This window comes from Thunnus thynnus, chromosome 19 (genome assembly GCF_963924715.1).
Source record: "Thunnus thynnus chromosome 19, fThuThy2.1, whole genome shotgun sequence".
In the NCBI taxonomy this organism is placed as follows: domain Eukaryota; kingdom Metazoa; phylum Chordata; class Actinopteri; order Scombriformes; family Scombridae; genus Thunnus; species Thunnus thynnus.
Window position 1 is genome coordinate 8,941,880 of NC_089535.1, and position 19,156 is coordinate 8,961,035.

Genomic DNA, 19,156 nt, shown 5'->3' on the forward strand with positions numbered 1-19,156 from the left:
ACAGTCCCCAACAAAATCATTATTTCAGTCCTGTTTGACTAAAGTTTGCTGAAACCTGCAGTTCCCATCTGTCTTTGGAGATTTGCCTTTCCCAAAAAAGGTGGAACTTTATATTTGTGGGACATTTTTAAAGCTGTTCTAGTCAGTATTTTTTATACAAAATTAAATTAAAAGATTGTGTAATGTGAAAGGGACAAACATAGAAAACTATCATCAGACTTTTCAGTTCCTCTCAAGTCTGGTTTTAGCAACTTCTAGCTTATTGTTTTGGTTTTATTAGCAAAAAAGCAAAAAAAAAAAGCTTATATATCCCCAGTATACACTACCTACCCAGCACCAAACAACAGACAGAGCCACTAACAGCTAAATATTTCCTCAGCAGTGAGTGGAGACCAAACAGGAGCTAGAAAGAGAGTGAACTAGACTCGCACCAATTCACTTATAAGTAAGAATTTAGAATAGAAAGGTAATTAGAAACTATTTCAATAAGTGACCCCTTGGGTGTCTTCAAGAAGATGTCATCTCAGGCTCTGGGAACGTGCAGATGAATGTTTTTCACTATATTCTGACATTTTGTAGAGTGAACAATTAGTCTATTAATTAAGAAAATGATCAGCAGGTTAATTGACAATGACAAAGGGGACATACCTTCATCAGGTGTAATAACTGACGACTCCGAATGAATACTAAAGTCGCTCCGTGTCTGCTCGATGTGTGAAAAAGCAACCGTTCACCAACATGTTCACCATTTAAACTTTAGAAGTTGATAATATGTCAGTGTTGTGTTTACAGCTTGTTGAACTGCCCCCAAGTGGCCAAAAAAAGTACTTAGAGTCGGACTAACATTTGTTGACAATAAGATAAATATGGAATTTATTCATTCAATATAAACTTAATTAAGTAACAAAACAGATTAGTCTTTTAAGAAAGGTGCATTGAGCAAATACCATTTAGTGCATGTGTATCCATTCACCAGCTTTATGTGCATTTTTTTGCATCATCTGCACATCCCACTGTGGCTCATTTTCCTTGGTTTTAACAATATTTAGTTTAGTATAAAATAGATATTCAAAGCACACATCTCTGATTTGGTTTTTCCATTTGGAGATGTTTTGAAGTGGAATATAAGTGCACACTTCTTGGCTGTTGCACTGCTCTTGGCGAGAAACCGTCTTTCCATCAACAAGTGGCCTTAATATGTGGCTATGTCTCCTCGCCTTTGATACCTTCGAGCCATACAGGGGGAGCGTTGGAGAGTGGTAGGACTGGTAACTTGTTTTATTAGCTTGATGTTCTAAATGCATGTCTGTGCCTCGGGGAGCCTGTTCTACTTGGCCAAGTAAATAAGTGAGCCTCTCAGGGAGCAATTAACAGCAGGAGCTTCCTTTAAAACACACATGACGAGATCTGCTGTTAATGAGGTCCACTTTCCCCTTTACTATCACATATAATCATTTTTAAGAGTTTCATACTGCATATCTCTTGCTTTTGAGCTACACTTAGAAGCAGTGTGATGCATTTTTATGAAACTTTGAGCTCAATGTTACTCCTACAGCTATTGGGGAGACATTTTGCTAGAAAATCCTCTCCATTTCTGTTGTGAAGGCCATTTCAGGCTTTCTCATACCCACTGCAGGGAATAACAATCAGGCAGTATGTAGGTCAGGCTTGCTGAGAAGTAGGCATCAGTCTTTCACATCCCTCCATCATACATACCCTCCTTTGGACCCCGAGTCTGAGCATATGTTCATTCTAGCTGCTTGTAATCTATCTAGGACTGCTTGAGTATGTAATGAATGCAATTCATCTCACATGCACTCAAATTAAAGTTCATCTACATTTCATAATAACAAATCGTCACAAAGAACAATACGCAAAAGGCTATGAGAGACAGACACACAAGGGGCAAAAGGTTTAAAATAGCTAAATAAAACTTTAATAGGTCTAGTTGCAAATGTACATAAATTGCACAGCCACAGTTTGTCAACACAAATTCCTCTGTACATTATTGTTTTGTCACTGTCGTCAAAGGAAGCAGAATCCAGCAAATACTTTATACTTTCAACATACTTACAAAAGTATTTTCTACAAGATAATAGAAAACATACAACATCTTTTACTTTATTTATAGCTTTATATTTTTGATTGATCTTTCTGACGGACTGGCTTAACTGTGTGAGGAGTGAGCTCATGGTTTTTTGACTCCGTAAACTCAATAAAATTAGATCAGAGGTGGGAACACGGATGGGCTAAAAGAACTGATAGCTGAGTACTTAAATTAGAAACCAATATGTGTAGCGATATATATGTGACAGCCTTTTATCAGTTATTATTGTACACTACAGTTTAAAGTGAGACTGTGTAACTTTTGCTGAATATCGACCACTGCTAAATGCTAAACCGCTGTCATGCTAATGAGCAGTTTAGCATTTAGCTCAACAATTGTTTGGCATTTAGCTAAGAATTTGGCTAAAATGCTAAGCTATTGTGACAGTAGCAAGTGGAGAAAAGTCAGTGCTTTGAATCATGAGCATTATACAGCAAACCTAAAATTAGGTAACATTAGCTAACCTTAGCTACCAAAAGCTACTGTTTATAATAGACCAAACAAGGCTGTAGCGGTCAAACCTTCGACTGTTTAGCTGAAAAATGCTAAGCTATTGTAACAGTAACACAAATAAGTCTGAACTTTATCAGTATTGTGCCTTATACAGCAAAATCTCTCTAAAAATTGCTAATAGCCACCAAATGCTAGTGGTCATGACAGTGTGTGAATTGCGTTTTATTGCTTTTGAATTCAACTTTTTATTCATGAGAGGCAAAATGTGTTTTTTTCCTTCTGTTAAAAGTTACACAGTCTCATTTTAAACTGCAGTTGTACAATATTGTTTTGGCACTGAATGCCTGATAAGATATGATGAGGAGAAAAGTCCCGTATCTTCAGTTTGAGGCTGTTCTTTTCTATTTAAACAGAAAAAAAAAGCTAAATAGTTGTGTTTGCACTGATATAGCGGTTTGTGAATGAGCTAATCATACCAAAATCCCTTTCTTTCGGTTTTTAACTTTAACTTAACCAAGTTTTTAAACATCTCAAACAGGTTTCGTGCTCAAAAGAAAAAAAAGAAAAAAAAAAAAAAAGAAAAGCTACTTATAAACACCAACCACTGAACATAAAAGTGCTTCGAGCTAGACTGATGAGAAATACAGGATTGTGCTTGCGAATCTCATCGAGACTGGACTGCTTGGCCTGAAACCAACGAGGCGTCCTCCACGACTTCCCAAGAGTCAAACTCCTACTTACCTAGTCAGCTTTTTTTTTGGCTAGTGATATTACACTCTAAATACAATAAAAAACAATAGCTTTAACAGGGAGAACACTGAAAGGTTAATTTAATTGTATAGTTCTACCCAGTGAGGACAGGTGACCGACTGAGCTATTTTGTATTTACAATATCCATAATGATACAGCAGAGTTTGAGCACAAGATACATTTACAAAAAGCTCTTGTTAACATTAGGTAAAAATAGTGTGAGCATTTTATTTACACTTTCCCAGGCTGTCCAGCCTCTTGATACACTCAGTTATCATATATATTTACTGTATATGTCTGCAGCAAGCCATTCATCAACATCATCATCATTATCATCATCATCATCATCATCATCACCACCTTCCAATTGGCAACAAAAGAAAACAAATAGTGATACCAATGCTATCATTGGTTCTAGAGCAAGGATGAAGCATGCAGAGCCTCACACTATAGTCTGTTACAGGTAAGAAAAATGAATACAAAAATATACAAAATACAGATGCTGAGATGGAACTATGGGATCTGAGAGCGATGACAGGAACGATTTGAAGGACCTCTTTAAGACCGACTGTGAGTTAGCATCTTCACATTCAGAAGAACCGGGTGGAGGGTTGGGTGGGGGTGGAGTGGGTGGGTGGGGGTAAGAAAAAGAGACAAAGACAGGAGATGAGAAGAGAGATGATGCCACTAAGGTTAACAGAGTCACAGTTTGGATGCAGCATACTTCATTACCACTGACAAACAAAGCAGTTAAAAGAGAAATATGTTGTAACTAAGGAGGCCATTAGCACAATGGCTCACCAGTCCAGTGTATACTATGAGCGAGTGCGTCCAAAACACGTCTCTCTCAATAGCTCTTGTGCTACTAGAGCAAGAAGACCACACACACACGTATATATATATATATATAACTCATGAGCCAACCGAAAAATCTACATCTGGGTTTAACTGATCTGTCTTTCGGAGCAGTGACGAGCACCAGGAGAAGAACCGATCACTTGACGGTGCAAGTTGTGCAAGCTATGCCGGAGGTGTTTGAACTACTGTTACAGAAATTACTCTTACATGTAGCGCTTACTGTATGTAAAGGGTTAAACGTCTTGGGAGTTTTTTTGTTTTTTTTTGATGGATTGGCTGAGGCGATGGTGCTGATCACTGCTCTGGTGTGGTCTCTTCCTCCAGGGCTCTAAAGCAAGCTACACACTACAGTCTTTCATCGTCAGAGAAAATAAAACTAGATCTCACTCCTAAATAAAGGGCTGCTTTTATATTTGAGATTATCAAATATAGGTATATGTGTGTATATTCTATAGAAGAAAAAAAAACAAACAAGAAATGCATACATCTATATTAAATTTCATTAATATAGTATCACATAGAATTCATTTACTTTAGTTTTCATAATACATTTAAGTGTGTACAATTTTATTTTTGTATCCTTTACAAATCCACAGTATAAGTTGTGCCTTTTTTTTTTTTTTTTTTTTGCAGAAACAGGGGAGAAAGTCGAGGTGTGTTCCTTACTTAAGGCGTTTCATGTACCAATAGCTTTTCACAAAGTGCACTACATAGGTATGGAGGGGGGAAGCAAAGGGGGGGAGGAGGGGGGTGGGGGGGGGAGTGGGACGTTCAGGAACACACCCGAGGAGTGAAAAGGGAAATAGAGAAGATTGTTTTGGACTAAAAATATCTTTTTTTCTTTTAGCTCCTATTTGGTTCTTTATAAACAATGATTTTCAAATAAAGCACTAGAAATGAATCCTCTCCAGACAACTAAAGTGATAATCCTCAATGTGTGTTATTGTTATTAAGTGGGTCCACTTGGTCGTCAAGAGGAAGAAGAATAAAGAGAAAGAGAGAGAGAGAGAGAGAGAGAGAGAGAGAGAGAGACGAGGAGAGGAGGGTTGCTAGGGCGACCGTTGTCTGGCGGTCGTCGCTGTGTGTGGTTATATAGTGGTTCGTCCCGGGCGTAGGCAGGGTCTTGAATTGTCCCAGCGACTGCATACATCCACTGGCAAAGTGTTTGACTGATGGACAGCTTTGAGTTTCGTATGTACAAGCTCTGCACCGCCTCCTCTGGCCGTCGCCCTCGTGATGAAGGCCGTCTGGTGATCTTGTTCTCTTGGTGATCTGTCTGTCACGCCAGATCCCACCTCTTTTTGGCTGGCTAACCCCCCAATCAGAGCGAGGTCCTGACTCCCACACTGTGTCCAAAAAGTGGAAATGTCTTCCAAAAAAAGTACTGTCCGCTTTTAAAAACACACACACACACACGCACACGCGCACTCGCACACATCTTGGCGGTCTTTCAAAACTGGCATGCATCCGTGCATGCACGTATAGACGTCCTCTCGTTTATTAACTGTACACACGCAGGCACGCGACACTCACTCGTGGGCAGATGCCAGTCTGTCTAGCAGTTGCTGCTGTTCCTAAACTCTCCGTTCTCAGTAATCTGCAGTTTGGTGGGGTTGGTGGGGGAGATGCCGTTGCGGGTCTGCATGCTGTAGCGCTCCTTCAGCTGGGTTAGCGCGCTCATCAGGCGGGCGTTGGCCGCATCCAACGATGCTATGCGCTTCTCCTGCACACACACGTATAAATACAGTCAGAGAGACAGTCTTAACAAACAAAAACATGTCATATATATAGCTCATTTCAACAAGATGAATGCATCTCGTTCATGGGTGGGTGCATGTTTGCAAAGATTTGATCTTTTGCTTCAACATCCTCGGATTTCTTCTTTTGTTTCATTCAGAAAAAATGTCACCGAAAAAGTAAAAAGTAAACTTCACAGTGCTGAGCTTCAAGTCCTGCTGTGAGGAATCAGCAGGGGACAACAGTGTCAGTAGAAGCAAAAGGGGAACTGAAAGAATTAGAAAATGTTATTACAGCTGTCAATGTTGCACAGCCACAGAAATGGCACAGAAAGGAAGTTGTTTTTCTGAAGGAAAGTGGTCCATGACTAATACTGGAGGTGACCAAAGGGACACGACTATGGTCACGACCTGCATTAAGACCTTGAGGCAGCTGCGGCATAAGATACTTTCAAACTGTAGTTGCTAAAATATACCAATAAAACCATAAAATCTTGACAAAGAAACTCTTAGTATACTGGCAATTTTATATCCGGTTTTAACTTTTATTTTACTTGATTTTATTCACACATTTAAACTACAAATGTCTTCAGGCGTTCATGACAACAGGTCTGCACTACTCATAAATTTCATTTGTACCTAAGAGAAAATTTTAAGTAAAATCAGTGAATTCTTTTCAATCACTCGTGCCACTTAAGAATGGATCTGTTTGAATGAGTGCTTCTTGCATAAAAGCCTTTATATCAGTTGTATAATGGCGGCGGAGCTGAACCGCGGGAGCGAGCTTCCCTCAATGTCTTTGTAATGAGCTTTTCATTTTCATTCTGTCTGTTTACTGTGGAAGACAACTTATTGCCTTACTGCGGCGTGTTTGTTTACAGATGCAAAGTCTCATTACTTGGAGCGTGAAGGAGATTAATTACCTATGCATGTTCGCGTCTGGCTTTGTGTAAATGCCATGTTGTATTTTTCTTTCCTGTTCTGTTGTAAAACCACTAATAATTAATCTCCAAAGATGCACATATGTGCTTCACTGTGTGTGTTTGCTTATATATATATGTATAATGCACACTTTTTCAAGAGTATACATGAAACAGTATCCAGAGACGACTGTAACAAACACGCACAGCAGCGTTTAATCCTTTATGGCAACACTTCTTCCCACACAATCACTCTCTGGTTAGTTTAATATTATATTCCCAACAATCAATATTCAGGATTCCAGCAACATTTTCCTTGTTTTCTAAGAAGGATTTTAAACATGGTTTTATATGAATAGGAACCACTATGGATTATAGAGGAGCTACATATTGGCAGAAAAGATAAATGTATAAATCTCTGTTTTATAAGAGAGAGAGAGAGGGGGGGGGGGGGATGTTCTGCTCAGCCATTCAAGCTTGTCAACGCCAGTGCTGAGACAGCTATGAATTAAACATCTCTTTGTATTTCAGTGACCCTTTGTCTCCTCAAGCAGAAAACAAAAGTGACAGCACATACAAATGTGAAAAACACAGACAGAAAGTACTGACAAAATTAGATGCAACCTGTGACTAGCGGGCGCTTGGATTTTCCTGTCAGTCAACATATTGCCAAAGCCTAAACTGACCTGTGCGTCGATGATCTTCTGTTTAGAGTCCACCACCGCCTGCATGTCTGAGTGATCCTTCTTCAGCTCCTCTTCCACTGACATTAACCTGGAAATGTAAAGAAGAGGATGAAGTCTAAGTAATAGAAGCACAAAGCTGCATGTCAACAGAACAGCGTCTTCCTCTTCCTACCTGCTGATGATGCCCTTCATCTGGAGGTCCTTGTCGTCCTGCTGTCTGCGCAGGCGCTCCTCAGACTCCTCCAGCCTGGCCTGGTACTCCATCAGAACCTTCTGGGCTTGCTCGTCCTGACCCTTCAGACGGGCCTCGTACTCCTCCAGCTTCTGCACCGACGCCCGCAGCTTCTCCTGCAGCACCGCGATCTCCTGCTGGTACTGAACAAAGAAGAAGCAGAGAGAGAGGAAGAGATTATCATCATCGCCTCAGTCGTTATCGTAATGATGATCATCATCGTCATCATCAGCCCTATCGGCGGGCTCCTCTTCTTCGTTACAAAGCTGACAAGAACAAAAAAAAGGAGTCTCTCAGTCAGACCTGAGAGTACAATTTCTTTTTCGGATCTCAGGAAATCACACGGTTCAATTACGAGCCACTTTCATTAAAACACTTTTATACTGAACCTGTATCGCTGCAAAACTTTCCTCACATTTTTTTTTTTGCCTTTTAAACTCAATATAATTTTCCCTCCAATCAGGCAATACTTCTACTGATATTGATAAGCTTTCATCATTACTAGAAAATCTTTCAGGTCTCAATAAATCAAAAAAAAAAAACAGTATCAAATTCAGCTGTTTTCCCCTTTGAAACAAAGACTTTCTGACCTGTTGAGAAGTTAAACTGGCAAAAAAACCAAAACAAAACAGATAGTGAAAAAGAGGACAGTTAGACTGAACGAAACAAAAGGAGGGGGGGTGAGAAGGGTGGGATGCAACCTGTGAAGTAGGAGTATAGCCTGTGAAATAAGCCCTGAAAATCTCTTCCTGGAGTTTCTTTCAGGCGAGGAGAAAAAACGATTGTAGGAATCAAATCCCTTCTGGATAGAAAACAACACATTCCCTGTAACTCCGAAGGATACTGTGGTCAGTCAGCGTGTCACTGGAAGACCAGTGAGAGTGACATCACAGACAGGACGACCTGACAGTGATTAAGGAAGAAGTGATAAAACTTCAGGTTTGATTCGACCAATTTGCTTGATTTAGTTAACCCGTTGTCTTTAGTCAACGGTTTAACTAAATGTCAATCGTAGTCTGTAGTCAATCGTGGATTTAGGGAAACCTGTTAAATCCCATCAGGCTTCATTCTTACTTTGTCTCCTGATAATGTTTTTTTTCCACTTGATCCTGTCACAGAACAAGTTGACCAAAAGAAGTCACCAGAATAAACTAAAAATGACGGCTGCACACTATGACAAAAAAAGGAATTGTTATACCGTACCTGAGGAAAGTCTGATTTTAATGAGATTCTTTTCATGTTTATGACAATTTTATATGAATTATTCCATTTTAATCAGAAATTCTTGTTGTAACAACGTATAATTTAATGTGGTTATATCACAAAATGTTCATGTTATTACACAAAGTCGATAAATCTTGTTTCTCATTATAACAACATTCCAATTTATCTCATTCAAACAGGAAACTTTTCACCTTATAACTCGGTATGTTGTTATAACACACACACACACACACACACACACAAAAAGACAAACAAGATCCACTTCCCGCCTGAAGACAAGAGGTTTATTTAGCCTTCACTGGCTTTATAATTTAATAACGACTGGCTGTACGGTTCGATTAAGTCTTATTTCATGCTTGTGATGAGACACGTTGAGGTTATCGTTCGTCTGTCCATCCTTCATCTATCTACGTGTTGAACAGGTCACCAGTCTATCACGAGGCTGATGCATACAGACAGATAATCATACTCACAGTTTTTAGAGTCAAGGTGTGGTTATCATACATATATTTTTGTCCAGATTAAAAACTGTATGTAAAACTGTACTTGGAGGGAATGAGAGAGGTAGAGAATGTGTTCAGGACTGCTGACAGACAGACGATGGGATATCGGCCTTTGGTATTTATGAGAGGCCGTGAACTGAACGCACATTTTAAGCACGCCATCTTTTCTAATGTCATCTGGCCTTGTGCTTATTGCTGGCGCTGTCAGGAGCAGCGACTGAAAGGTAACAGATGTCTGTACTTGTCAGGTAACAACTGCATCACCGCGCAGGCTGTTAGCAGCTCATTTTCACTCAATCGCAGGTTTAACCCGACTGTGCACACGGTAACAGCTCACGATTATAATACACCCGAGTGTCTTTTTAGGCGCTTTTTCTCAAACTTATCAGGTTATAACGAGTAGAGTTTCTTATTTTAAGGATAAATTAGAGATTTGCTTGTTTTGTGTAATAACAGAAAAGTTTCATGTTATAACAAGTGATGACTAGAAATGTTTCTCGTTACAAATTGGGATGTAATTTGAATAGTAATAACAAGACAATATGTCATAATAACATATAAAATATAAAATAAATGAGAACCTGAGCAAGTATTTTGTTGTCATGGTGAAAGTAATACGGCAAGTTTATCTGCATATTACATCTGAACAAACTCCAGATCATTACTCAGCAGTAATTGATGGAGAACAATGTGAAAGACAAACTATCAGAGCATCCTGAATGATCAGAGATTCAATTACACACTGTGAGGATGCTGCTGAGATCATTTATCTCTCCTCGTCACCTTCTCTTATTTTTCCCGCATCACTCTCCCGCCTACCACTGGGACATTTTTCCCATCATCCCTCTCTTCCCAGGAGGAAGTGACCTCAAAAAGATTTATCTTATTGGCCTCCTCGATCCTTTCTCCATCTCTAATATCCCCCCCTGCTCTTGTCATTACGTCCCCTGAGAGTGAATGACATCTACTGTATCTATAGCTCTCTTTGTCCTGCCTCTCAGTCCCTGCAGCGATCTCCCTCGAACGCGCGACTCAGCGACTCTGCTCGGTAACCAGCGACATCTTTCTTTACGCTCTTTTCTCTTACCTGCAACCTTCTTTTCTATCTTTAACATCTGATCCCAATCAGAGGAACCTTTTCTCTCTGCATCGTTTGAAAGAAAAACTCCAATTAATCAGATGTTGGTGAGGAAAGTTTTGCTGAAATATAAAATTGTGTCTTTATTTTTGAGTATTTTGACCTTGTACAGTGTCAACGATCATATATCTGTATACATTAGATGATAAACAGTGTGCCATTTCATTGTTTTTCAGTGTTACAGTTGTTTGTTGCAGATGTGTATTTGAAATTCAAGCGACTAAAGAATATAAATGTTGTATACAAAAGAGAATGGAGGATAAAGGTCATCTGCACAGATGCAGCTCCGTCCCTGCTGTATTACATTTGATGAGAACATCATGGAGTAAGTAGATTTTATTTCAAACGATCCTGACACGATTATCAAGAGACAGCACCATCCGTCCTCTGCATCATGGATAATTAGGCTCAAATATCAAATATGCACAGAAAAAAGATCTGCTGCAGTCCAACAGATCCTTCCACATCAAACTACATTTATTTTTCAATAAAGTTAGACATGTATTTTTGAACTAATTTGCTTCGTTCACTAGTTTCACATGTGCTAATAAATGATGCAATTAAGCGACTAAAGACTTTGTGTAAATGTTTTATGTTGCTTTATTTATCGATCGATAGCGTGAGTTAACTAGTGATTCATTATAACCATAAGCTTCTCACAATCTCCTTCTTATGTGTTTTGGTATTGTTGATTTATCTAAGATTTAATATTCATGCATGTGCTTGTTTTTCGGGGATAAATTCTCCCAGAAAAATTCTCGTTGCTGCTCGGATTGTTTGAGAAACTTCTTCAAATAGCAGAGCCGTCTCTGCAAAATCTTACCATTTTCTATGAATGTTCACTTCCTTGAGGTTAGTTTCTTTGACTGAAATGTTGAAACTATAGTTCTTTTGTTCATCTGTATTATTCTTGAATGTATATCTTATATCTGTATATGCAAATGAATTTGACCAAACTATGGACCATCAGCAGGAGCATGAGTCTAAGCTGCTGTGGAGGATTTTCTTGTCGTTGCTCTGGTATTTTAAGGTTGCTGCGGCTTCTTTGTTAGACTGAAGTTATTGCCTTCTTTGGTTGCTCTCCCTGCCTGGGCTTCTGGCTTCCATAAAGTATGAGCTATATTAGGATGACAGGTTTGTATTCATTATGGATGGAGAAAAAAAAAAAAAAGAAAGAAAAAAAAAGAAAAAAGGGGGAGCATATGGCAGCCAATCAAAAGCGTAGAAGCGAAGCTGAGGGGTGAATGGTTGTAAAGGTTGCTGAGAAGAGAAGCGAGCGGGAACGTAGGCAGAGGAAGCAGCAGAAAAAAAAAGCTTCTTTCTGTCTCTCTGTTTCTCACAGAGATGCAAACGCACACAAAGCTCAAACACGTCTGTGTGAATGTACTGCATGTGCATACACACACACACGTACACATTCACACACCTGCTTTTGGCTATTAAGTTCATTCCACAGATGGTAAGAAAGAGGGAGTAAAGTAGTGAGGGGTGTGTGGCGTTCCTGAGGTGGAGGGAGGTTTGTTTTTTTTTTAAATGAAACTATAATATCCATTATTGTAGAAGTATCAAATTGTTTTCCATCACCTGCTTTAGATTAGCTCATCCTACGATACACAGAATGTTGTCCTGAGACAGGAAGTATATTAGAAACCATTAGATGTGGTCGTATTTTCGCTACTGGCACATGCTGATGTTCTCTTCTGGTTATATTTAGCCTCATAATTATTTTGCCTGTAATAACCGCTTTCTGCCATTACTGCTGTTGCTATGACTTCCCTGAAGTTGACAGCTGCAACAAAAGCTCTCACTGTTGGTTGTGAATCAGAACCGATAAACAGCCTGAACGCCGGCGAAAAGCCAATTTCACAAAAACGGGGAGATTGACGCATTATAGGGTCACATGCGGTGCCAGACTGTTGTACAATGCATCCTATTAACTTCAGTTTAATGATATAAACGCTCATATTATGGCTTTAAGTGATAATTTGGGTATGTCTAACAGACCTCAGGCTTAGAGGAAAGGCGAGGGCGAAGTGGGGGGGGGGGGGATAGATACAGCAGATAATTAAGTGTAGAAGGGGTGTTTTGAGGGAGGTATATGAGGGAGCTAATGAGAGGAAGAGGAGAGGAAGGACAGTTAAGTGGGCGAAGGGCTGAAGGTTGAGGTGGTTTGTGAAAAAGGAGGGTTGGTAGAAGTCAAAGGTTGGATGAGGAGGCAGGTTACCTTCTCCACCTGAGTCAGATCCTCTCTGTTTCTCAGTGACTCTGGCTCCATCCCCTCATGGTCTAAATACTGCACATTCATATTCAATAGCCAGGCGGCTGTGCGGTCCAGCGCACTGGGGTTCACTGGGGAGGGGGCCTAGTAAAACCAACACAACACACACACACACACGTACATGAGCTGAGTGCAAGTGACGGGGAGGAGGAGGAGGAGGGGGAAGGGGAAGGGGAGGGGGGGAGTGGAGGAGGAGGAGGAGGAGGAGGAGGAGGAGGAGGGAGGTTGCAATCACAGCACAGAAACAACAGAAATAAGCTTGAAATGCGCTAACTCATCTGGATTGAAAGCAGGTGGGATGGATACGCACTCCTGTTCTGCAAGCTCACACATACGCCGTAGCACACACCTCCGAGCGCTGATTTTAAACACGTGTGAGTGAGCGTGCGCACACCTACAGACACATGTACAGTGTCATACATGAGGAAGGTATCTACTATAAGCCCTGGAGGCAGATACTGGCAGGTGAAGTAAGGTGCGTGTGTGTGTTTATATATCTGCCAGTTATCGGATGGACAGATGAGTAGAGAGGGTGGCTGTGGGCTGTTATAGTACATGAGAGGAAACGTAGGATGTTTTTATGCTCATTTGCATTGAAAGCTTTTTCAAAAGGCTGAAATATTTGAATCAGGAAACGGAATAAAACAGAATAAAAGTATAAACTTAAATAGACCGTAGGTGTCAAAGCCCTTTTTAGTGACAATTAATTGATGACCTGTTAGAAAAAAGTTCATTTTAATGCAGACAGATTGAATTAAGATATGAATTCACATTAATTTAGGGTCAAAATCCTGCTTTCTGTTAATAAATGATTTTATCTCGGGCTACGTCACCCATAACATCACATTACAATGGGAAGGAATTTAGAGTTTAGAGTTTGATTCATTAATTAGTTGATAATCGAGCTAAAAATAGCAAATAAAATATAAAAATAATCAATTTAATAATAGATTAAAAACACCTAAAATCATTTCCAGCTTTTCAAATGTGAGAATTTTCTGCTGTTCTCTGTTTTATATCATTATAAACTGAATATCTTTGGGTTTTGGACTGTTGGTGGAACAAAACAAGATATATGAAGATGTTACTCTGAGCTCTGGGAAATTAATGGACAGTTGTCCTATTACTTTTTGACATTTTGCAGACTGAACAATTAATTGATAATTTTTAAAAAAATCAACAATAGTTGCAGCACTAGTAGAATTTAAATCTGACCTGACAACACTCACAGATTGTCTAAAAAAAACTAAAACTATGATCACATAGAGGTAAAAATCTTTAAAGTCCTCAACTTAAATGTACATTCATTATCAGTAGTTGAAGCAGCAAAGCTAAAGTTCCCTAAATGTACAAATTAAATTAAGGATTGGTGCTGTTAATTAGCCAGTTAATCTAATGGCAAGAGAGCAAGGCATCATGGTTAATATGCAGATGCCCTTCAGCCAGTCACCAAGGGCAACCATTGACCAGTGTTTTTTAATTAGAGCCTATAATCAAGACCTGCCAGTAATGGAAAGACTTGACGGTGAAGGCATGGGAAAGAAACCTCCCACTGTGTCCACACACACTGACACACACATCGTATCTATACGCTGACTCAGTGATATATCTGTTTGTATCCATGCGGTCTGTTTTTCTGTTGCCTTGTGCGCACGTGTGAGCACATACTGTATATCACTAGTTAATAAGATGCTAATCGTGCCTCCGCCACCCTCATTCTCAGCCCATTAAACTTGACCAGTAAAAACAGTGGTGAAGTGATGAGCTGCCTGTATGCAAATTACTGTTATTACACGCACAATAACTGTAGTTCATTAGGGCACAATGTGCAGTGTCTGTGCTGAGTCCACCCACACAGCCCTTCTCAACATGCTATGAGACAAATGGGCGTTTTTTGTAATTGCAACTTTTTCTATCACTGTAATTTCCGGTGATTACACGGACTGAGTCAGCTACTGTATAGCTGACTGTCTTGATTAATGTCCTGATCACTATCGTCCTCAGTTGTTGTAAGTTAAACGTGTGTGTGTGCGTGCAACTGTCAATGCTCCACGTGTCCCGTACCTGTTTGTGCTGAGCCCTCTGCTTGGTCTCAGGACTGTCACCTTTGGAGGAGGAGGACTGTTGTCGTAACCGAGCCCCGCTGCCCGGCCAGTCGGGTGACGATGTCATCATGCTGCCGGAGGACGGCCGGGGGTAGGGTCCGCTGTTGAGCAGGTTTGGAGGCGTGCGGCCCCGCGTGATGCTCTGAGGTGGAGGTTGGTCTATCCTCCGCTGCGGGCCGGCGCTGTTCTGTCTGGGGACGGTGGGCTGGTGCTGCATTTCTGTCAGGGACAGCTGTCGGCGGTTGAACTCGCCCGAGCGCCTGGTGTACTCGTCCCCGCTGCTCCCGCCACCGCCGCCACCTCCTCCACCGCCGCCGCCGCCTCCTCCACCGTGGTTCAAGAAGGCGTGTTTCCCTCCCGCTGGTCCGTCCTCGTTGTTGCTATGGGAACTGACGGAACTGTGGCATTCGGAGCCTGAGTCGGTCATTCCACGAGGGGACACGGGCAGGCAAGCGGCCATCTGGTACACTGGGTTCTGGAAGGACAGGGGGGCTAGTAACTGGGCGGGTCGGCCTGGGGTGCTTTCTGTACCTGGGGTGGTGGGGGTCTGGCCTGGCCTCCTCAAGGTGGGACCTCCAGGGATGTTGCCCTGTGGGACTCTAGCTGACCAGCCGCCACCAGGGGCCGGGCCTTCACCCATGACGTCTGAGGTACTGGGACCTGGGCCACTTTCCAGACTGCGGGGGTCCTGGAGGTCCACCATGGACAGACTCTTGCTGCCATTGGCCATGCCCAGGTCAGGCTCGTTGGTCTCAGAGTAGCTCGAGCTGCGTGCTGGGGAAGGCTGGATCCCTGAGCTCCTTGTCACAAAAAATATGTCCTTATTTTCTGGGGTTGGGGAGGGTAACCTGGTGAAGTCAACCAATCTGAGAGAGAAAACACAGAGAAACAGACCAAAAATAAAATAAATCTGGATAAATCTGGATAATCTAGATAAAAAAAAATGGTTCAGATAGCAAAAAATATGTCACTCGATCAGAATGAAACAAAATACCTAACGTAGAACCAAAGGGCAGTCTAAAAAACATCAATAAAAACAAAGAAGACCAATCAAACAGATCAAACAAACATACTGTACTGCTGGAAATTTGTAATATGAAAAATTTCAATATGTGCGGCTTCTGTGCTCGTTCGCTTTGTCCCCTCACCTTCCCGTTCTTCCTTCCCCTTCTGCCAGCAGATGGAGGCTTTATTGCCAGTAGACGATTACCTTGACAGACGTGATTTATCTTCCAATAATCTCTATCATTCACATCACGCTCGTCTCCTCCCTCTTTTCTGTGTCCTTCTTCCTCTGTTCCATTACCCTTCCTCACTAACTTCTTTCTCCCCTTCATTCTGCTCAATTTCTTCCCTCTTTTTTTTTTCCAACCTTGGTACTGTCTCCTTTTCATTCTCCTACTTTTCATGTCACCGGTCGGCGGACGAAAAGCAATTAGGTGAGAAGGCAGAGCTCATTCGGATGCCGTTTCGGTCTCATGGCATACTGATGAGGATACACCTCACGCACGTCAATATATAAACAGACAATTTATTGCGATAAAGAGAGTAGGCTCTGACATTAAGTCATATAGGGACATCACTTTATGCTTCTATTGATCGTGGCCTCCTGATGAGCATAATGATATCAGCTGTCTGGCTCTCTGGCTTCCTGTTTCTCTACTTGTCTCCTCTTCCAGTACAGTATTCTCTCATCTCGTCTGTTCTCTTGTAGCGGTGTATTTACCGGTCTTCCTGAAGCACAGTATCGTTACATTCATCAATCTTTCAGTGTCACCTTGCAATGGTTGAGCCAGTGAGCAAGAGGACTGGAGATAAGTGAGATAAGCTGCTGTCTGAGTGTGTATTCATCCACAGGTGAATAAAAGAAAGGTTTTTTCCTCTGGCTGATGTAAACAAGCAGGGGTGACGCTCTCGCTGTGTCACGGCCTCACATGACAAAACGTTTTAACACTCGAGCAGAACAGGCGGCGCGAGGAGCTGACTGGTGTCTAGTATCATCGTTGGCTTCGTCACAAATGATGCATTCAATCAGTGTGTGAAATATCCTTTGACGACAGGGGATTCTTGTGTAGTTTTTGTATAAAGTCTCTAAATCAATTCCAGACCCGTAGTTAAAGATGCCAAGAACCGGCTGCTGGCGTAGGCAGTAAAGGCAAAAAAACTCGGAGCACCAGGGAATAAATAAATGATGAAAAATACTGTAAATAAACACAGGTATGTCAGCAGATTGTAGAGGAAAAAGGCTCCGGGATTTAATTGTAACCGACCTTCTAAAAACCAGTGAGCTGTTCCAAAAGAATCAAAGTTTATCTCATTCGGAGAACAGCGGCCAAGAAGCAAATCTTTAAACCCCGTTTGTTATTTGTTTGTTTTGTGATATAAGTGCTGTTCAAGGACTTTCTGTTATATTTTGCACATGGACTCATATGTATTTTAGTTATTGGACTTTTAAATGAGTTTTTTTTTTTCAAATATGCAGGAGGAACACAACAGCAGATAGTTTGCACAGCTATAACTGGCAGCTCTGATATCCAAGCCAGCAGCTGTGGCCACATTATACATTAGCTGTCTGTTCACTGTAAGATGACCTTTATTGTGCTGCTCAGTTTAAAAAAAAAAACATAATTAGCTTCATCTTTGAGAACCCAACAAAATGTTTAGTGGGTCTGAGACACCATATTTCACACACTGCTTCTACTAGATGAGATAATAACTGTTTCTTACCCTGACAGATCGTTGTCGATGACCATCTTCTGCAGGCCGGTCGAGATGCTGCAACTCGCCTCAGCGGTAGGCGAGCCCATGTGCTCTGAGGACTGTCCGGGTGTCATCTGGACACAGGACGGGTTAGACAGAGCTGTGTTCACTTCCCGCAGGATCCTGGGCAGAGGGCCCAGCTTGGAGGCGGCGCTCTGTGGAGAGAAACGAGAACATTTAACAAGGACATGAAACGTGCATGTTTTGGCGCTGGCATTGCCCAAATCATGACCCCAATGTTTTCGTAATTTCTACCTAGCTATCTAGCTAGCAAGCCGCCATTTTGGAGTGACATCATTGCCTACGTAAGAGGGTTGGTTGGACACCGGGTGCGCTCCTTTTCCTGCAGCAGGGGCACAATCCAGCAAGAAGTCTCTTAAACGATGTGATCAAGGTTTATTGTGTCATTAATTGTTGATGAGATAATGATGCAACAGTGAAAAAATGATACCAGCAATCACCTGCTGGCTGCTCTGCTGTATGTTCAGTGTTATGAAAGCGTTGCCACCCGTCCTGTAAAATGGACTCAAAGATCTTGTCCTCTATGTTGACTGCAAACCCTGTCAGTGCCCGTAGGAGGGCTCTCTCTGTTTTGTCCTTGTCTTTGTCTTCTTCTGTCCTGTGGCTCCCCAGTCTCTATCTTTCACTGTCTCTACCACTGTATCTGTGGAATTCGGTCAGTCCAACCAACCCTGTGATGTCACAGGTTATAGTGCTGCAAGATGGTGGCGCCCTTGCCACGAAACATATAACGCAGTTTGTCTTTTCTTTTATATGTTTATATTTGTCATATTTGTTATATAATTGTTGATTAGAGTGGAAATCCTTTTAGTAAATAAAGTTAACTTCATTGATTGCTTCATATCAACTTTAAGTTTCAAGCAGTTTGAAGTAGTTTGGTTGAATTTCAGGTTTAGATATATTTTTATTTAAGTTATTTCCCCTATGCCATACAATCTCTCTTATTCGGACAACATGCTGAATAATGAAATAGGCCGGCCAGTCTGACTGACTGGAGTTTTAACCTGAGTCACTGTAATTTCTGAATTATTGAAAAGACAAGGTTTCTGAGAGCTGCATGCTCTATCGTTGATAAAAAAAGGAACATGGATCTACCCTTTATCTAATTATTACCAACTTCCAATCTGCTACCACAGCTAATGTAAATGTCCTTCTGAATCCATTAATATGCCTCACCCAGCCTCCGAGGCTTCGCAGTGGTCTCCCCTTGTGCACTGCTTATGTAACGCAATAATAAATTATTGATTGATGTACGATAAACATCACCTAATGTAGTCTAAGCACGATTCAAACCCTGAAGTTTGGGCCTCAAGATGTTTTGGCCTTCAGGAACAAGTTGGATCTACAGAATATCCATCTATCCATCCATCTATCTATCTCTCTCT

At 41.2% G+C, this 19,156-nt stretch overlaps 1 protein-coding gene across 16 annotated transcripts in view; it reads right to left on the reverse strand.

Annotated features, from left to right (window-relative positions):
- Positions 1 to 1,913: 1,913 nt before the first annotated feature.
- LOC137171244 (disabled homolog 2-interacting protein-like) overlaps positions 1,914 to 19,156 on the reverse strand; it is a 149,323-nt gene continuing 132,080 nt past the window's right edge. For 14 of the 16 annotated variants that reach the window (XM_067575130.1, XM_067575129.1, XM_067575127.1 and 11 more), the window contains 6 exons: positions 17,718 to 17,905; positions 14,950 to 15,856; positions 12,832 to 12,969; positions 7,683 to 7,885; positions 7,511 to 7,598; positions 1,914 to 5,891 (listed from right to left, as the gene is read on the reverse strand). In XM_067575130.1, the coding sequence (XP_067431231.1) occupies positions 5,724 to 5,891; positions 7,511 to 7,598; positions 7,683 to 7,885; positions 12,832 to 12,969; positions 14,950 to 15,856; positions 17,718 to 17,905 (1,692 nt within the window). In that variant the 3' untranslated portion in view covers positions 1,914 to 5,723. The remainder of the gene's footprint in view (positions 5,892 to 7,510; positions 7,599 to 7,682; positions 7,886 to 12,831; positions 12,970 to 14,949; positions 15,857 to 17,717; positions 17,906 to 19,156) is intronic. The other 2 variants (XM_067575126.1, XM_067575132.1) reach the window with 2 other exon arrangements.